Source organism: Rhinatrema bivittatum, chromosome 2 (assembly GCF_901001135.1).
Source record: "Rhinatrema bivittatum chromosome 2, aRhiBiv1.1, whole genome shotgun sequence".
Lineage (NCBI taxonomy): Eukaryota > Metazoa > Chordata > Amphibia > Gymnophiona > Rhinatrematidae > Rhinatrema > Rhinatrema bivittatum.
In genome coordinates this window covers 481,044,637-481,065,402 of record NC_042616.1, presented here as the reverse complement: position 1 = coordinate 481,065,402, position 20,766 = coordinate 481,044,637, and the positions used below count along the sequence as shown (strand labels likewise).

The 20,766-nt window shown below is 42.8% G+C and overlaps 1 protein-coding gene across 1 annotated transcript in view; it reads right to left on the bottom strand.

Annotated features, from left to right (window-relative positions):
* Positions 1–20,766, bottom strand: part of LOC115085006 (serpin B6-like) — a 152,397-nt gene that overhangs the window by 28,264 nt on the left and 103,367 nt on the right. Inside the window, exon 6 of the mRNA XM_029590511.1 lies at positions 1,511–1,678. Within this exon, the coding sequence (XP_029446371.1) occupies positions 1,511–1,678 (168 nt within the window). The remainder of the gene's footprint in view (positions 1–1,510; positions 1,679–20,766) is intronic.

Here is a 20,766-nt window from a genome sequence, read left to right as displayed (position 1 = left end):
TAGTGAAACAAAAGTATATATAACAGGTCATGGAGCAGGTTGTAACAGGAAATAACTAAAATAGTTTAAGCCAAATAATGAAAATGAATATAGAAACGAAAAACGAGGAAGGTATATACAATAGAGGGGGAGGCAGTGGGAGGAGGAAGGGGTAAATATCTGCGGAAAAGAGAAGAGGGGAGAAGTAGGTGGAGGCTTAAGGCATCATAATTGTAATTTGCTTAAGTCATCATTGAAAGTCTGGCTGAAGATCCAGGTTTTCAGTTCTTTTTTGAATGCTTTATTATCGATGATATTGGTTAGGTAGTATGGTAGGGCATTCCAGAGTTTTAAGTTATCTGGGTAGTTGAACCTGATAATTTTACCTTCAATGGCTATATTCAAATTATATAGTCAGTTAAATGCCAAAAAATAATTAATTTTGCAGGCCTGCAGCCTCAAGCCCTCACGGCACTAAATATATAAAAGTAATATTGGGCATTGTGCCTGACCTCCCCTCCAAATCCTCCATAAGTAAAGTAAAGTAGTAAAGTTGCAGTCTTATCAGCCCAAGGAATCATCTTAAGCTTCTCTCTTCCTGAAAACATATCAGCCTCCATGCCCTGTCCTCATTCCCACCCTCTGCCTCCCCTGCCCAACCCTAACCCAAACACTCCTGTCTTCACCTAGCAAACTGATATGTGTGCCTGAGCTTAAGACCAACATGGAGATGGCAACTGACCCAGAATCCTCTGCTATCTTAGCCTTTCTGGCTATGTGAACTTTAAATGCCCAACTGAGCCTGACCTGGAGGAATTCCAAGGACGCTTGGACAGCAGTTGAAGCTGGTGACAATTTGTGATACCTAATTATAGGGTCACATAAGCAGAAGGCAATGGTTAGAACCTCAGACTAGAATGTTGGTTACAGGGGCAACTATAACAGAGGCATCTGTAAACACAGCCTAAGATGTAATGATTGCCATGAACAGCAAGATTTTAACAGAACAAAGGATTATCTAAAGAGTGATGGTAAATGGGCCCTAACTTGGAGAACTGGTCAGGGTAGTTTAGGGATAATTTATCATGCTGTTGACATGACAACCTATGTAAACGATACAACAGCTGGTCATGCAACTTAAGAATTTCTCACCTAGTACTATATTATATTTTACCTATAAAAGAACGATCAGTTCATGTATACAATGAGATGCTGGTGGTCAATTTGTCAGAGAAAGGGCATGCAGCATCTCCCAAGAATACTTATATTGCTCAAAAAAAATTATGCTTCTACAAAATCTAAGTGTTCTTGTATCCATGGAGAAGTGTCATAAGCGTGTTTGGTGCATAACAAAACCCAAAAACCCCCAGGACCACTGGAAGTTTACAACTGTACAACTTCTGGCAACTTCTAATGTTGCATTTTATTACCTTGTTTTATCAATAGCTTTGATTTTACCATGGAAAAGTAGTTGATCAAATAAACAAAGCTTTCCTCTCCTTTCTCCGCAGACTTCCAATTAATAACTTACCAGCTCCAGGCCAGTGGAATTATCTTGGATATCATCAGGAAGCATAATGATCATGCTCAGCTCATTATCCACATATGGAATCTCAATCAACTTGGTCTGAACGTCACCAATATATGTCATATTAAACTTGGCTTTCTTGAACATCATCTGCACAGGTTTTGTCTCTTTCTAAAAAGAGAAAACAAGATGAAAGATCAAAACAAAAATAATCCACAACATAGGCCAAATTATATGACTAAGTGAAGAAAATTCACTGATTATGAAAACATTCAGAAGGCCGTATAAAGAAGATCAACTAGATCATAACAAAGCAATAAGGAGTGTTAACTAATCGTGCAGTTTGATTGACCGACATATTCCTTGTTCTGATATGGAATTACTGTGCACAACAGAATGGAAGTTTGACCATTCCACATGGGGCTACCTGGAGCTTTTTCCTGTGCAGCCACCTTTTGTTTTATAAATATAAATATTCTGAAACATCTGTAGATGAGAGAGATTCATAGGTGCTTTCTAAATATACATTACTATGGTGCTTCACAGGAGATCAGCATCACTATGTCAAAATTTCCCCTGACAAGCTTAGTATGACAGAATTATCCCATCTTGCATGAGGTAACACTTATACAGTATGATAAAGTAAACTTCCAGTAACAAGTATTAACTTATTGTAGCCCGACGAGAGAAGGTAAAAAAATTATGCCAGTTTCTTCCATTTCAAAAACAATAAAACTACTGTAGTAGCATTTAACTTTAAAAAGAAAGATTATGATAAAATGAAGAAATTAGAAGGATACTAAAAAGAGCAGTTACAAGGGTTAAAAGCCTATATGAAACTTGGAGATTATTTAAAAATACCATATTTGTTTCTATGTTGGAAGCAAAAATAAAAGTATTCCACAATATAAGAACATAAGACTTGCCATACTGAGTCAGAAAAAAGGGCCATCAAGCTCATTATCCTGTTTCCAACAGTGGCCAAGCCAGATCACAAGTACCTGGCAGGATACCAAGGGGTAGATAGATTCCAAGCTGCTTATCCCAAGAATAAGCAGTGGATTTTGTTGCGCTCCCCGGCCAGGGCAGGCCCACAGCCGGGCTCACTCACCCCCGATACTGGGCCTCCGGAGCTGGCCCGACCTCCCTGGCAGCGGTAGGCAGTCACCTCCGCGTCCATGCTCCCTCCTTGTTCCCGGGACCCTTCTGAGCTGCTGCGAGTTCCTCCAGGGCTGACCAGGCCTCCCCGCGTGCAGCGTGGGGAGGTGCCGTTACTTCCTCCTCTCTGGCCTGTTGGCCTTAGGCGCACGTGCCTCTCTGGGATTTAAAGGGGCCGCAGAGGGAAAGCCTCCCTCAGCCCCAGGTGATGACGTTAATCAGCTCCACTATTTAAGGCAAGCTGAGACGCTCAGAGCTTGCCTTGGCAACAGGTCTCCACGCTTCTCTGTCATGTGTTTCGTTGCTGCTACAGTTCCTGTTCCAGTACCAGTTCCTGACCTAGTACCCATTCCAGCTCCAGTTCCTGCTCCAGCTCCTGTTCCTGTTCCTGCTCTACCTTCGGACGGACTTCCTTGGCTTGACTCGGACCTGAACCTGACATCGCCTTCAGCCGCCTGCCTTCAACCCTTTGCTCGGACATGACCTCACCTCTAGCTGCCTGCCTTCGACTACTCAGCTGAACCAGACCCTGTCTCCAGCCACTGGCCTCGACCCTCTGTCTGGACTCGACTTCGGCTCTCGCTTCGCCCTACTGGGACCCTCCATTTCCGCTGCCTCCCGACACTGCCTCTGGACACCTCCATCAGGATCAACCACGTGGAGGCCCACCTAAGTCCAGCGGGCCCTGTTACCCAAGGGCTCAACCTGTGGGGAACGAGGGCTGGTATTGGGGAAGCTCCAGTCGGCCTCTGCTTCCCACTTGGCCTCGCCTCCCGACGGTGGAGACCCATGGGGGTTTCCTCCATGGGTGGCACCAATACCACCTTGAGCCAGGGGTCAACCTCCGCAACAGATTTCTGCAATTCTATCTTGATAATGGTTAATGGATATTTCCTCCAGGAACTTGCCCAAACCTTTTTTAAATGCAGCTGCACTAATAGCTTTTACTACATCCTCTGGCAATGAATTCCAGAGCTTAACTATGCACTGAGTAAAAAAATATTTTCTCTTATTAGTTTTAAATGTATTACCTAGTAACTAGATTGTGTGTCCCCTGGTCTTTGTACTTTTTGAAAGAGTAAACAACTGATTAACATTTACTCATTCCATTCCACTCATTTTATAGACCTCTATCATATCTCCCCTCAGCCATCTTTTTTCCAAGTTGAAGAGTCCTAACCTCTTTAGCCTTTCTTCATAGGGGAATTGTTCCATCATCTTTATCATTTTAGTTGCCCTTTTCTGAACCTTTTCTAATTCTGCTATATCTTTCTTGAGATGTGGTGACCAGAACTGCACACAATACTCAAGATGAGGTCAGACCATGGAGCTATACAGAGTCATTATGATATTCTCTGTTTTATTCTCCATTCCTTTCCTAATAATCCCTAGCATTCGATTTGCTTTCTTGGCTGCTGCTGCACACTGAGCAGAACATTTCAGTGATGACACCTAGATCCTTTTCCTGAGTGATGACTCCTAATGTGGAACCTTGCATTTTGTAGCTATAATTTGGGTTACTCTTCCCTAAGTGCATCACTTTGCACTTGTCCACATTAAATCTCATTTGCCATTTGCAAGCCCCATCTCCCAGCTTTGCAATGTCCTCTTCCCATTTCTCACAATCCTCTTTTGATTTAACAACTTTGAATAATTTTATGTCATCTGCAAATTTGATCACCTCACTTCCTCTTAAGATGCCATTATTGCTAAATTCACCGGAATGTCATTAATTGCACTGTAAAGAAGAACATTTCTTAGTTCGAAACATAGTCCCGTGACATGCATTTGGATTTATAGCAGGCTATTGGACCTCTTGGCATTTTTCAAGTTACCTAAGTCTATCATGATTTGATATTTTTAAATTGCATTCAAAAAAATATAAAAAGTACTGTACCAAAGACAGTGAATAATAACTGAAGATTATTTATAAGGCTGAGTAACAAATGTGCAAACATATACCAATGATTCCTAGTATGAAGGTCATTTCATTCAGCATCTATATGAAGTAATACCCTAGAAATATTTCAAGGGGCTAAGGAGGACTATTTTTTATCTCCGGTTTATTAAATCCACCTAACCTCAATATTATTGTCATGGGAATGAATTGTGATTTTTGACATTTATAAACAACATCCATGTTTGAACTAAATTCTTAACCTTTGTAGTTGCTCCTTTCAGTTTTTTCCTAACCATTTTCCTCATTATATCTTAGTCACCTTTTTGAAAGTTAAATGCTGTCATTATAGATTTCTTTTTTGCGCTCCCTTCAGTTATTAAGTCAAATTTGGTAATGTTGTGATCATCTTTGCCAAGTGTTTCCAACATTGCTACTTGTTGCACCAAATCTTGTGTTCCACTAAGGATTAGGACTCAAATAGTTTCCCCTCTTGTTGGTTCTTGTACCAGCTGCTCCATGAAGTAGTCATTTATTTTACCTAGGAACTTTACTTCTCTAGAATGTCCTGATGTAACATTCACCCAGTCTATACTGGGATAATAGAGATCACTCATTATTACTGTGCTGCTGATTGTTACACTTACTGCCCGCAGCTGTGGCCATCCCGGCCAGCTCTCCAACATGCCGGCCCTCTCCCAGAACTAACCACGCCTCCCGGGCTTCTCCGACGCAGTCGCCGGTTCCTCCTCTCCGCCGGGGCTGTATTGGGTCTCCCTGCTGTGGGATGCCATCGACTCCGACTCTCCCTGCTTCCTCCTAGCATGTGCGTGCTACCTGGGGGGGGGCCTTAAAGGGCCCGCAGCGGGAAAACACCAGCAGCTCCTCCTATCTATGTCAGAGCCTGTTGGCATTTAAACCAACCTCCTATCTGCAGCAGACGACTTGGCTACAGGTCTGCTTCCTCGGAGTTCTGATTTGGGTTCCTGTTCCAGCATGTTCCTGTCCCTGTTCCTGTGCTCCATTCCTGATCCAGCCTTCCTGTTCCGGATCCTGCTTGCCTGTCCCTCTTCCTGACCCTCTTTCTTCGGACTGATCTTCTGGCTTCTTGACCTCAGACCGGCTATCGTGTATTCTTCTGGCTTCCTGATCTTGGACCGGCTATCATGTATTCTTCTGGCTTTCTGACTTCAGACCAGCTATCGTGTGTTCTTCTGGCTTCTGACCTCAGACCGCTTCATCATATCTTCATCACCTGCCATCCTCCCAGGGGCCCACCTAAGTCCAGCCGGTCCTAGCACCCAAAGGCTCAACCCGCGGGGAACGGGATTGGTATTGGTGAAGCTCCAGCTGGCCCCTGTCATTCTTCAACCTCGCCTCCTGTCATTGGGAACCTGTGGCAGGCCTTCCTCTCAGGTAGCGTCAATCCCAACACAGGCCAAGGGTCCACATTTCCATAGAGGTCATAACAGATAGCCAATCCATGGACCCGGCGGGGGTCTCCGCTTTGCAGGCTATTCCTGGCTTGGCTCAAAAATTACACAAACAGCAGAAGGCATTGGAGACACTGGCCTCGGCAGTAGAATGCCTCAGCACACGCCTGGACTTCTTGCTTTCTGCAGCCTTTATGCCTGCCTCAGCATCCGGGCCCTCCACTCCTCTACCACCATCCAATCTGGTCCTTCTGTAACTGTTTTAGTTTGATAAGGAATAATTCACAGACACCAATTTAATAATAATTTTTAATAAGCAAATTGGTAAAAGTTGATTTGCTATATCCTTTTTAATGTTTCTTTAGTATACACTTAGAATATACAGTAAAGTATATAATTCCTTATCCAGTTATCTCTAGGGATCTTTTCAGAGATAATGAAATAAACGTAGAGACTTTCCCATTGATATCTATACTTGATTAATATTGTATCAAATACTTACGATGTAAGTTGTAGCTGGCCAGGCTATTGATACTCACAGTGGGGAGGGAGTGTAGCACTGTGATACAGGATATCTTCTGGGCATGTGTTTCTCTCTCTCTGCCTCCAAAGCGATGATAAAGTTTTACCCTGTTTTATAATGTCCCAAGTGAAATCCAAGACAAATGTTCTTTTCTGATTGGTCACAAATTAGAGCTCTTTTCCTCAAATATGGTTTTGTACCAGAATAACCAAGTTCTCTTGTCATATATGGTTTTGTGCCAGAATAGCCCCAGCCAACTAAGAATCACTTATTAGCATGGCTCTTTCACGTAGAAACAGTTGTTCCTTTGGGAGTTATTTCTGACCCCAACCAATCAATGACTACAGCAATGACTACATCCAGGACTTCAGCTCCGGTTGATAGACAGACCCAAATGTAGACTAATTTAACACACTCCAGATGTTCTTGTCACTCTTCCAATGTCCAGCATCTCTGAGAAAAATGCGAAGTCAGCAAAGCTTCAGCCTGTCACTAGTAGCTGGTTTACTAGTTAAATCCACTGTATCTAATACAATATTAATTCAAATAAGGAAATAAAAGAAATAATCTCCCCATCATCCCACATTTCCCTCAAATGATTCCATGAGAACTCATCAGTGAACAAGGAATCACATACTAAGTACATAGCACAGCAAAATTATGCATTCTTATAAAACTTCCGTTGTAAATGGAAATCTGCAAGCATAACTGAAAGCTGTGTTGTCTTTTTACGTACCCAATAGCACATAAACAATAAAATGAAAAAGAATATAACTTGCACAACACACATAATAACAATTGGATGAATTAGAAAATCAAAAACATGAGAGGCTGTTGGGGAAAATCCGAACAATGAGTCCCACCAAGAGAAATGAACAGGTTTATTTAAGAAAGTGCGTGAAACTTTCTCATTTTCAATTTGAATAGTGTGTTGGACTTGAGTATTATTTGATGTCAAATAAGCAATATAGTGATGAAGAGCAGTAAAGTTTACAAGGTGATGATAGATATCTTCACCTAGTCCCAATGGTAAAGGATGAACAGAAAAAGAAAGAAAGTCCTTTGTGATGTCCACAGACTGCTTAAAGATGATAGGAGTAGAAAATACAGTCCCATTGATACGAAGCGAAGTTAAAATTTGAGACTGATTAGAACACCATGTGTCATTGGTAAGGTCCACAGAAAATGGAACAGAACTTTGAGTAGTAGTGAAGAAAACAGTTTGTGGTGTAAACAAGTGAAAACAGAAATGTCCAGCACCCAAATAATACACCATAAAATCTTCATTAGGATTGTATTCTACAGATGCCTCTAAAAAGCACTGAGATACATTAAGTAAACAAGGTGATGACATATTCAGTAGTTGACCATCAAAACAAGAGAAATGATAAGGAAAAGATTTACATAAACTTGGATCAATAGGTTGAAACTCATTCCATGCACTATCAAGAGGTAAAATCCAATTCAAAACATCACGAGGATATACAACCACATTATGTAATTGAATACCAATGTTAACTATAGGATAAATAACAATATGTTCACCCTGCCATGGAAGCAAAGTACCAATTGTACAACCAGTAAAAGAACAAGAAGGAACACTAACGGTCCACCAGTCTAAATTTTCAAGAGCAAATTGAGGTATATGCTTACTTGCAAGTTGCATGAGTGAAGTGGGCCAATGACCTAGACGAGCAGTAATTAGAATTTCTTTAAGAATAGTGTTAAGTTCTATTTGTACTTGGCTACAAGCTAATGCCCAAGATACATCTTTAGAAAGTTCATACTCACTTTTAGCAAGCATAAGTATTTTCTTCTCCAAAATGGATGATACAAGACTAGTAGTATCCACAATAACATTAGATAAACGAGAGGAAGCTTCATTCATATTATATTGGGATCTAAAACCATCAGCATTATGCCGAGCTGTAGAAGTCATTTTGTTACGAAGTACTTCTAAATTAACTGTATTCACGGTGCCTAGTACTGTACTAGCACCACCTAAGATAGTATTTAATATGCTACGTTTATGTCGAATAGTTTCCTCTGGAGAATACGTAGTTTGAAGAGAAAACCAAGATTCAAGTAATTGAACATGATTAGCAACGAAACTAGAGCAATTTGGATATGTGTAACTCACTAAAAATAAATGAGGGCGTAAATGCCACGTAACAAAATGATAATCTACATGATATAAAACATCATGAGGTTCATCATATTTAACTTGGAAAGGATGTGTACTTAAGACAAAAGGTGTATCATGGGAGCAACTATCAGTTTCAATAGGGTATGTCAGATCACATCGTATAGTGTATGGAACACAATAAGAAACACAGTAAACTATCCTTTCATCAAACTGAAATCTATTATCACGGGCAAACATCTCACTTTGTGAAACAGTACAGTTCTGAAAATGAGTAGTGTTATCATTGTAGACATAATATTGGGGGGAAGGACTACCTAAATATTCACATGTACATTGCCAAGCTATAGCTCCACTTTGTTTTGTAGAACTCCACTTTACTTTCCTATATTGACCATCTTGCAATTGTGACTCATCTGAACAATAAGGATGAAGAGAAACCTCTTCAGCATGAGTGTATGATAAATGGACAAACAACACAAACAACCAGGAAACATAAGATAGACAAAACATCTTCTTCCAGGAAAGACGCCAGGTAGGCTGGAAAGGTGATCTTCGAGGAGGCAGCATCACTTTCTGACGCGGACGCTTCACTCCACAAAAAAGTCTCCATGGCTCCATCCTGTAACAAGAAAACTCAAGAAAATTTCTTTAATTGTGAGATATGTACCCATTTAAGCTTATCACTGGGTAAAACAATCTGATAAACAACTGGACTAATACGGTTAAAGATATTTATCATAAGTTACAGCTTGTCTAGCTTTTTCTTGAGCACAGGGTATACAATTAGCTACCCATTCTTTGATCTGATCTTTCATCTGAGGCCACTGTGCAACTTGTTTAACTCTATATAAAGTACCCTCTATTCCCTCATGAAGGTAAGAATGTGCAAGACAAATTAACTCCTGTCTTTCAATAGTAGATGGATGCCATATAGGCTCCTCTGATTCTTGTGACTGATCTTGTGCTTGCCTTCTTGTGGTAACTGCTGCTATAAATTCCTTAGCTAGTTTATCCACCTTGTTGTTCCAATATGATTCCTTATCTTGATTCTTCTGATGTGCCTTAACATGTCTAACATGTAAAATCCCTGGATGGTTACTTGTCCAAGTATACAAATATTCCCATTGTTTACGCTGAGCTAATTCTTTCCCATCTATGGTATGCCATCCATGTTTTGCCCAATCTAACATCCAATATTGTAGGCCCTTAGCCACATAATCACTGTCTGTATATACATACACTGCTGGAGGTGGATTAGGATAGAACTGTAAAACCTGTTTAACTGCTTCAACTTCTGCATTTTGAGCAGATACATGTGTGTGTATTTTTCCTTTTATCTCAGCTCCAGCCAAATTTATGGCTGCATACTGAGTATGTCTTACCCCTTTTTCCCATAATGAACTACCATCAGTAAACCAAATGTGTGGATGTAAATCTGCACTATCAATCTCTGACAATAATGGAGCTACTTTACACAGTGACATGTGAGTATCTTCCAATTCTCCACAATTATGATCATTTCCTTTTTCAATAAGTGCATGTGCCATCAAATCAGGTTTGCTTATTGTTTCACTAGTAACTCCTCTGTTAAGCAAAATAAGAGTCCATTGTGCTAATCTAGTTCCTGAAACTCTACCTCCTACCAACTGTCCTGACAAAATATACTTCAAAGGAGTATGCAGACACTGAATTGTTATAGGAGCTGTACCTGTCAGTGGTTCAAAAGTCTGAACTGCCCACACTGCAGCCAAGCATTCCTTTTCACAAGGATCAAAATTTAATTCTGTGCCCTGCAATTTCCTTGAATCATATGCAACTGGAACCAATTTATCATCTTCATTTCTCTGTAAAAGTACAGCAGCAAGAGCTACATCAGATGTTGCAAGTCTAATACTAAATGGCTTAGCACTATCTGGGAATTTAAGTGCTGGAGCTCTTAGCGCAGCTTGTTTCAATTGAGATAAAGCTTGATCATGTTCTGGACCCCATTCCCACTGAGATTTCTTCTTTAACAGTTTATACAATGGGGCTGCTATTTGGGCATATTGAAAAATGTACGATCTCAAAAAATTAAATCCTCCTAATAGAACCCTAAGAGAATGAGCATCAGTTGGAGCAGGAGCTTCCACTAATGCTGTGACCTTTCTCTGATCAGCTTTTCTTCCTTCTTTACCGATAAGAGTGCCCAAGTACTGCACTTGTTCTTGAACTAGCTGAGCCTTCTCCAGGTTAACTTTAAATCCTGTCTTTTGAATAAGCTCTAGTCCTCTCTGTCCTCTCTTGTGTACTTCCTGTTTATTAACACCCGTAATGATAATATCATCCACATATGAATATCATCCACATATGAATACACATGATCTTTGTCTGACTCTTCTAAGTTAGACAGCATTTGAGTTACATGTGCATGAGCTATTGCAGGTGCATTATGAAATCCCTAAGGGACTCTACAAAAAGTGTATTGTTTATCTTCAAATTGAAATACAAAGCGCTCCTGACTCTCATATTGAATTGGGATATTGAAAAAACAGTTTGCCAAATCTATCACTGAAAACCATTTACATCGATCTTGAATCTTTTGTACCCATTCTGTAATATTAGCTACTACTGGTGCCATTTGAGGAGTACCTTTATTTACTCTCCTGTAATCAACTGTCATTCTCCAATTAATTCCATCAGCTTTTCTAACAGGCCAAATAGGTGAATTAAATGGTGAATTTGTTCTCCTAATTACCCCTTGTGCTAGTAAGTCATCAATAATTTCTTTTAGACCTTTATGAGCTTCTGAGGGATACCTATATTGTTTTTGTGGGGGCACAAAATCTCCTACAATTTTAACACAAGCTTCAATTTTACCACAATCTGTGGGTTTTATTGTCCATAGACTAGGAAATTTATTTTGCCAATATTCCCTATCTTCCTTACACATAATTCCACATACTTCAGTAATATCAATCCCTTCATCTACATCTTTAATTGGAAACCAATCATTTCTGTTACTAATCTTCCAGAGTACCCGATTGGGAATATCTATTATGCATTGATGTTTCTTAAGCCAATCTATTCCTAGTATCATATCATCCTGCATATCAGGGTTCTGAACCATAGGACCAACTAATTGTTTTCCTGCAATATTCACTGGTACTTTTCCCCATAAAATACCCTTTGAATCATGGCCCTGAAAACTCTGTAAATGTACTGATCTAACTCTAATTCCTTCCTCTGGTTTACTACGAATTAATGTAATAGCTGCACCAGTGTCTAGTAAAGCATTTATTTCTTTAGTTCCATGCCTGAGAGTCACTCTTGGTCTGCCTCCAGGATCCCACTGTAACTGGCACAACTGGATCCACTTACAACATTTTGTGCTATCATGACTCTCAGGTTCCTCATTTCAATCTTCTTTCAAAATTTTTCCATACTCCACAGAATTAGAAAAATCCACAGCAGCATTTGGAACTTGTTTACAATTAAGTTGGAGAGCTCGAGCAATGATACTGGAAGTGGGTTTCCCATTCCAATAATCACGATTCTCCCCATGCTGCATCAGAATTTTCCAAGCCTGTACTCTATTATCATTTTCCTGTGTAGTATTTTCATACACTTTGTTATCCTGCCACTGACTGAGAGAAGGATATAAACCTCCTCTGCCTCTTCCTACCACACCTCTATTTCTGACTCGACTTCTGCCTCTTGACTGTGATCTCCATCCACCCTCATTACTATATGTAATATCTGTAGTCCCAACTGAAGCTACACCTTGTTTCTTACACCCTTTTGGTAAGCCATAGTACATCTGAACCTGATGTACCTTTTCTCTCACTTCTGTCATTGTAGCTGGATGATTATCCTCCCATACAGAAAATCTATTACTATAGTGGGGATGCAAACTAGCTACACAGTCTCTTAAGGCAGAAAAGCCATAAGCTACTTCATCTAAATTCTCTGCAGGAACATTTCCTTCACCGTTCCTGACTGGATGGGTATTCCCTGCCATAACTTGTAAAAGACCCCACTTGGTGATAAAATTATCTGGGTCTTCCTCTGCTCCCTGAACTAGAGTTGCTGCTTTAATTTTAAGATCTTTCTGACCCATTGAACATCCTAATTGTGTCATTAGTTGTAACAATGGTTGCCCAGGGACTGCAGCAATTCTCTCCACTATGCCCCTTATAGAATCATCTGCACATGCTAACATTAAACGTTGAACTTCCTTACTATCCAAATTCTCCCTAAAAACAGTTCCCATAAATTTTATTAACCAATCTGACCATGTGCGAATTGTAAGGGGTCCTAGTTCTTTCCCTAAGGCTTGCATATCTACAGGTGACAAACTCTGAGTGGTTGTTGTAGTGGTGGTGCTGGGGGCATCATTCTCCCCATCTCCACCTGGAGTAGTGGCAATAGAAGTGCGGGTGACCACTGCAACAGGGTGGCATGCATTATCTGGATCCCAGCTCCAGATATCACCATTCCATTTGTCTGCAAAATCACCATCACAATTGCCATCCTCACAAGAGATAGCAGCTATTTGGGCTCTATGCATATTCACTGCTTGAGTCAATTTCTTAAGACGAGACTCACAGCGCTCATGATCTACAGGATTACGTCCCTGTTCTAAAGATAACTTCTTTACAAGTCCCTGTAATACAGAATTTTCATTCTGGAGTTTTTCCTGATCCCCTGTCTTTTGCTCTAAATTTGAAATCTGAGCTTGTGCATCTCTGTATGCTATTTTTAAATGTTCTCCGTTTGCTTGAGAAGAATGAGCAAGTAATTTCCAGTGTTCCTGCTTATCTTTTAAATCTTTTGTCTCCTGTGTTAAAGCTGTCACCTGCTCTTTTAATATTGCATTTTCTTTAAATAATTTACTAGCCGAATTCCACAGAAGCCATAAGCAGCTAGATGTTTGTTTCTGATTATTCTTTACTGAATACAGATTGCAATATGCTTCAAGCTGTGATTCCAGATCAAAAACTGAATTGATTACGTCGGTGCATGAATCCGACCATGGACATGGACCTGAATTCTGTATAATCTGTCTCAGGAGCGAGGGCGAATCTACTCCTGGATAATTTAACTTTTGTTCCTGTTTTGTAAGATTCTTACGCTTAAACATGATTAGTTAACAATAATTTTAACTCAAACGAAACACCAGACACACAAGTTCTCCTTATACTTCAAAGAACTCCTAGACAAACATAAGTTCCCCTTATATCCTTCAAGGAACTACTTATATTTAGAACATAGGTGGGGGGTCTTATTTATTCTCTCTTACTTTCATATAACTCCCCCTTCTTACTGTAACCTTTACGGAACTGATCCAGAACCTTCCTTGATTAATTAAAGAGCAACAAGCCCCAACCATCTCAAGGTGTTACTAGTAGAATTTTTCAAATTCCTTTGTCTAAATAATTTCCAAAATATTTAATGGTGCACCACATAACACAAACATACAAATATACAACCTATCAGAGAGAATTATTTAAAACTCTGCTTTTATTCCCATCTCTGCCTTTATTCCTATCTCTGCCCGCATTCTCCACCAATTTGTAACTGTTTTAGTTTGATAAGGAATAATTCACAGACACCAATTTAATAATAATTTTTAATAAGCAAATTGGTAAAAGTTGATTTGCTATATCCTTTTTAATGTTTCTTTAGTATACACTTAGAATATACAGTAAAGTATATAATTCCTTATCCAGTTATCTCTAGGGATCTTTTCAGAGATAATGAAATAAACGTAGAGACTTTCCCATTGATATCTATACTTGATTAATATTGTATCAAATACTTACGATGTAAGTTGTAGCTGGCCAGGCTATTGATACTCACAGTGGGGAGGGAATGTAGCACTGTGATACAGGATATCTTCTGGGCATGTGTTTCTCTCTCTCTGCCTCCAAAGCGATGATAAAGTTTTACCCTGTTTTATAATGTCCCAAGTGAAATCCAAGACAAATGTTCTTTTCTGATTGGTCACAAATTAGAGCTCTTTTCCTCAAATATGGTTTTGTACCAGAATAACCAAGTTCTCTTGTCATATATGGTTTTGTGCCAGAATAGCCCCAGCCAACTAAGAATCACTTATTAGCATGGCTCTTTCACGTAGAAACAGTTGTTCCTTTGGGAGTTATTTCTGACCCCAACCAATCAATGACTACAGCAATGACTACATCCAGGACTTCAGCTCCGGTTGATAGACAGACCCAAATGTAGACTAATTTAACACACTCCAGATGTTCTTGTCACTCTTCCAATGTCCAGCATCTCTGAGAAAAATGCGAAGTCAGCAAAGCTTCAGCCTGTCACTAGTAGCTGGTTTACTAGTTAAATCCACTGTATCCAATACAATATTAATTCAAATAAGGAAATCAAAGAAATAATCTCCCCATCATCCCACACTTCCACTTCTGCCCCGCTGCGCTTTTCTGGTGATCCAACTCTTTGTCATGGCTTTTTAAACCAGTGTAATATGCACTTTTGTTTGCAGGCCGCACTTTTCCCAGATGATCTCACCAAGATCACCTACGTCCTTTCCCTTTTGGACAGTAAGGCTCTCGCTTGGGCCTCTCCTCTGTGGGAGCGTATGGATCTGATTTTAAGTGATTTGTCCGGTTTTCTGGACCTCTTTCACACTGTCTTTGATGATCCAGAAAGACAGGCTACCTTCGATTCTTCTCTCCTACATCTTCATCAGGGCTCCCACCCATTGGCCGACTACGTCATCGAATTTCGGACCTTGGCCACGGAGTTCCATTGAGGTGAGGATTGTCTATGGTCTATATTTCTCGAAGGACTAGCGCCTCATCTGAAGGACGAGTTGGCAGCCAGGGAACTACCCACCACTCTCGAGGCTCTCATCAGGTTGGCCGGATGCATCGACCGCTGACTCCAGGAATGCTCTCGAGAGCTACACCCCACGAAGAGGTCTCCTTCCACTTCCCAGCACTCCTTGCGCTCACCTTCTTCTGGGTCGAGTCCGTTCTCATCCAAGCCAACTCCGGAAGAACCCATGGAGCTGGGACGAGGCAAATTGTCCCCCAAGGAGCGTCTTTGGCGCCGACGTTCAGGCCTTTGTCGCTATTGTGGAGAGGGTGGACATGTTCTAGCTCAATGTCTTGTGCATCTGGTAAACTCCCGGGCCTAGAGAGCACCAGGGAATTGCCCCTAGGCCTGACACTTCCAGCTCCCCCATTCACTCTTCCTGTGATGATTCAGACGCCAGACCAGGACTTCCACACCTTGGCCCTGGTAGACTCTGGCGATGGGGACAACTTCATCATGAAAGCCCTGGTGGAGCATCTCCGGATACCGGTCTGTACTTCTACGGTTCCCCTGATAATATCCTCCATCGGTGGGGAACCCCTTCCGGGCCGAATCACCCATACCACCAGAACCATCAGGCTTCGTACGGGCACTCTTCATGAGGAAATCCTATCCTTCCACATTATTGAAAATGCCATCCATCCTATAATTCTAGGTCTTCCCTGCCTCCAATGACATTCTCCCCAATTTGACTGGTTGTCACTGCAACTTTCCCACTGGGGTCCTTCCTGCCGTGATTCCTGTCTGAAGGCCATGCCCCAGCGAGCCATCCTAGCCGCCACGCTTCTTCCTCCTGGCCTTCCTCTGCAATACTCGTCCCAAGTGGATGTCTTCTCCAAGGAAGGTACAGATATTTTGCCTCCACCCCACCAATAAGACTGTACCATTAATCTGTTGCCAGTTACAGAACCACCCAGGGTCGGGTCTACCCCTTATCTTTATCCGAGACCAAAGCCATGTATGAATATGTGAGGGTGAACCTGTCCAAGGGCTTTATCCAGCCTTCAAAGTCCCTCGCAGGAGCAGAGTTCTTCTTTGTGGCTAAAAAGGACGGTAACCTACAGCCATGTATAGATTATTGCAGTCTAAATGCCATCACCCAAAAGGACCGCTACCCTCTGCCCCTCATCACAAAGCTCTTTGACCGCCTTCAAGGAGCTCATATCTTCTCCAAGTTGGATCTCCGAGGGGAGTATAATTTGATCCGTATCAAGAATGGCGACGAATGGAAGACGGCCTTTAACACCAGAGACAGCTATTACAAGTACTTAGTTATGCCATATGGACTCTGTAATGCACCCGCCGTCTTTCAGAACATGATGAATGAGGTGTTCCGAGACATGCTGTATGACTGTGTGGTCATCTATTTCGACGACATCTTGATCTTCTCTCATGATCTCCAGCATCATCAGCGGGATGTCCTTCGTGTCCTCCAATGCCTCCGGGACCACCATTTGTTCGCCAAGTTGGAGAAATGTTCCTTTGAGAGAGAGAGCTTGCCTTTCTTGGGCTACATTGTTTCCAGACATGGGTTCCTAATGGACCCAGAAAAGCTTTCCAGTATCCTGAAATGGTCCCAACCAGTCGGTCTCAAGGCTTTACAAAGATTCCTTGGCTTTGCCAATTATTATCGAAGCTTCATCCGCAACTACTCCTCCTTGACTGCGCCACTGACGGCCTTGACTCGCAAAGGAGCCAACCCCAGACAACGGCCGGCCGTAGCCCAGACAGCCTTCTGCTGCTTGAAAGCTGCATTACTCACAGAACCCTGTCTTCGGCACCCAGATCCCCAGAAGCCCTTCATTGTGGAGGTGGATGCCTCCTCTGAGGGGGTAGGGGCTGTCTTGAGCCAACATTCTTCCACCGGTACTCTGCATCTTTGCTCCTTCTTCTCTAGACGATTCCTTCCCGCGGAGAAGAATTATGGTTTTGGGGATAAGGAGTTATTAGCCATAAAATTCGCCTTCGAGGAGTGGCATCCCTAGTTGGAGGGAGCTCAACACTGTATCACTGTATACTCTGACTACAAAAACCTGGAATACCTGCACTGTGCCTAGCTCCTAAATCCCCGGCAGACCCGATGGGCCCTTTTCTTCACCCACTTCAATTTTGTTTACGGTACCAACCTGCGACCAAGAACATCAAGGCGGATGCCCTTTCCCGCTCCTTTATTCTGGATGACACACCTGAACCACCGACTCACATTATCGATCCTGCGCGACTGCAGCTCCTTGCTACCATTACCATTCCAGTTGGGAAGACCGTTGTGGGCCTATGATGGGCCTATGACTGTTGTGGACCTTTGATGGGCCTATGACCCTCGAATCACAGGACATCCTGGCCGAGCCCGCACCTTAACCTCCATCCAGAGCTTTTACTGGTGGCCCTCCTTGAGAAGGGACATTTGGAATTACATGGACCGCCTGTCACATATGCGCCCAGCAGAAGACACCGCCTGGCCGCACATGGGGCCTGCTGCAGCCTCTACCAGCTCCCAAAGAACCCTGGATTCATATCTCTACAGATTTTATCGTGGATCTGCCATCCTCCGAAGGCAAGATGACCATTTGGATAGTTGTGGACCGTTTCTCCAAAATGGCCCACTTTGTTCCACTGCCAGGCCTGCCGTCCTTTCTGCATCTTGTACAACTGTTTGTCCAGAACATCCTCCGGCTCCATGGCCTCCCCAAGCATCTAACCTCAGACTGAGGTACCAAATTTACGGTCAAATTTTGGAGAGCTCTTTGCAAGAAGTTCGATATTTCACTGGACTTTACTACTGCCTACCATCCACAAGCAAATGGCCAATCGGAGAGAACTAACCATACCCTGAAACAGTTTCTCCGAGCTTATGTCAACCTTCAACAGGATGATTGGGCCACACTTTTACCTTGGGCTGAGTTTGCCCTCAACTCCCATTTCTCGGCCAGCACCAAATCCTCTCTTCCAAATAGTCTATGGAAGACAACCGCTTCCTTTGCTACCGTTACCTCTGACAGTTCCCTCTCCCACTGCACAGTTAGCAGTACAGGAGATGCATCGTCTGTGGGAGCAAACACAGCGCCTGATACAAGAGGCAGGTTGGCTTGCCAAACAGAATGCAGACACCCATCAGAGACCTGCTCCTCAACTCCGACCTGGTGATAAAGTCTGGCTCAGTACGCGCTTCATTTGCTTGAAGCTCCCATCCATAAGCCTGGCCCCCTGCTACATAGGGCCCTTTCCAGTGCTCCATCAGTTAGGTCCAGTGACCTACCAACTCTGGTTACCATCATCCTTGAAAATTCATAACTCTTTTCACGTCTCGCTCCTGAAGCCCTTAGTGCTATCTTGGCCAACTAAAAAACCTCCTGAACCACAGCCGATAGCATCGGCAGATGACACCACATACCAAGTGCGGGAGGTGCTGAACATAAGAAAGAGGGGTCGAAAATGGGAGTATCTTCTTGCCTGGGAGGGTTTTGGCCCGGAAGAGAATTCTTGGGAACCGGTCACCAACATCGTGGACAAGACTCTCTTACAGCAATTTCATGCCTCTCACCCCAACAAGCCCAAACCCATCCCGGCCGACTCTCCAAAGTGCCGGCCCTCTCCCGGAACTAACCGTGCCTCCCGGGCTTCTCCGATGCGGTCGCTGGTTCCTCCTCTCCGCCGGAGCTATCTCGGGCCTCCCTGCCGTGGGACGCCGTCGACTCCGCCCCTCCCTGCTTCCTCCTAGTGCGTGCGCTACCTGGGGGGGGCCTTAAAGGGCCCGCAGCGGGAAAACACCAGCAGCTCCTCCTATCTACGTCAGAGCCTTTTGGGATTTAAACCAACCTCCTACCTGCAGCAGACGACTTGGCTACAGGTCTGCTTCCTTGGAGTTCTGATTTGGGTTTCTGTTCCAGCGTGTTCCTGTCCCTATTCCTGTGCTCCGTTCCTGCTTCAGCCTTCCTGTTCCAGATCCTGCCTGCCCGTCCCTCTTCTTGACCCTCTTCATTCGGACTGATCTTCTGACTTCCTGACCGCAGACGGCTATTGTGTATTCTTCTGGCTTCCTGACCTCGGACTGGCTATTGTGTGTTCTTCTGGCTTCTGACATCGGACCGCTTCATCATCTCTTCATCACCTGCTGTCCTCCCAGGGGCCCACCTAAGTCCAGCAGGTCCTGGCACCCAAAAGGCTCAACCCGTGGGGAACGGGATTGGTATTGGTGAAGCTCCAGCTGGTCCCTGTCATCCCTCAACTTCACCTCCTGTTGTTGGGAACCTGTGGCAGGCCTTCCTCTCAGGTAGCGTAAATCCCAACACAGGCCAAGGATCTACTTTTCCATAGAGGTCATAACACTGATTTTGTTAGCTTCCCTAATTTCTTTTAGCATTTCATTGTCTGTTAGTTCATTCTGGCCAGGTGGATGGAAATACTATGTTATTCCCTTTTTCACCTGGAATTTCTATCTATTAAGATTCAACATCGCATTTTGTTACCTGCAGAAATTTTATCCTGTTTGACTCAATGCTCTCGTTAACATAGAGTGCCACCCCTCCACCAATTTGGTCCATCCTATCATTTTGATATAATCTGTACCCTGTTATCACAGTGTCCCATTGGTTATCGTCCTTCCACCAAGTCTCTGAGATGCCAGTTATATCTATCTCTTTATCCAGTGCTATTCTCTATAACTCTTCAATCTTATTTTTTAGACTTCTAGCATTTGTATATGGAGATTTCAAAGTATGTTTTTTGTTTGTTTAAACAACCGGCTCATCAGGTTTAATTTGGAATCTTTCTGCACTTTCCTTAAAAACACCTGGTCCCCTTTGGCATTTATTGCAACCTCTCTACTGGGATGTCCTATTTTCCCTGTTCTCTTAATATCCATCAAAAATACATCATTCCGAACCATGTGCTTCTGGGCGACTGTCGGCTTTCCCTCATCATCTAGTTTAAAAGCTGCACTCTCTCTTTTTTAAAGGTTAGTGCCAGGAGCCTGGTTCCACTCTGGTTAAATTGGAACCCATCCTCTTGGAAAAGGCCCCCCCTTCCCCAAAATGAAGCCTGGCTCCTATCAAACTTAAAACTCTCTTCCCTGGACCATTGTCTCATCCATGCATTGAGACTCTGGAGCTCTGCCTGCCTCTGGGGTCCTGCATGTGGAGCAGGGAGCATTTTTGAGAATGCTACCCTGGAGGTTCTGGATTTCAGCGTTCTATCTAAAACCCTAAATTTGGCTTTCAGAACCTCCCTCTTACATTTTCCTATGTCATTGGTACCTACATGTTCCAAGACAGC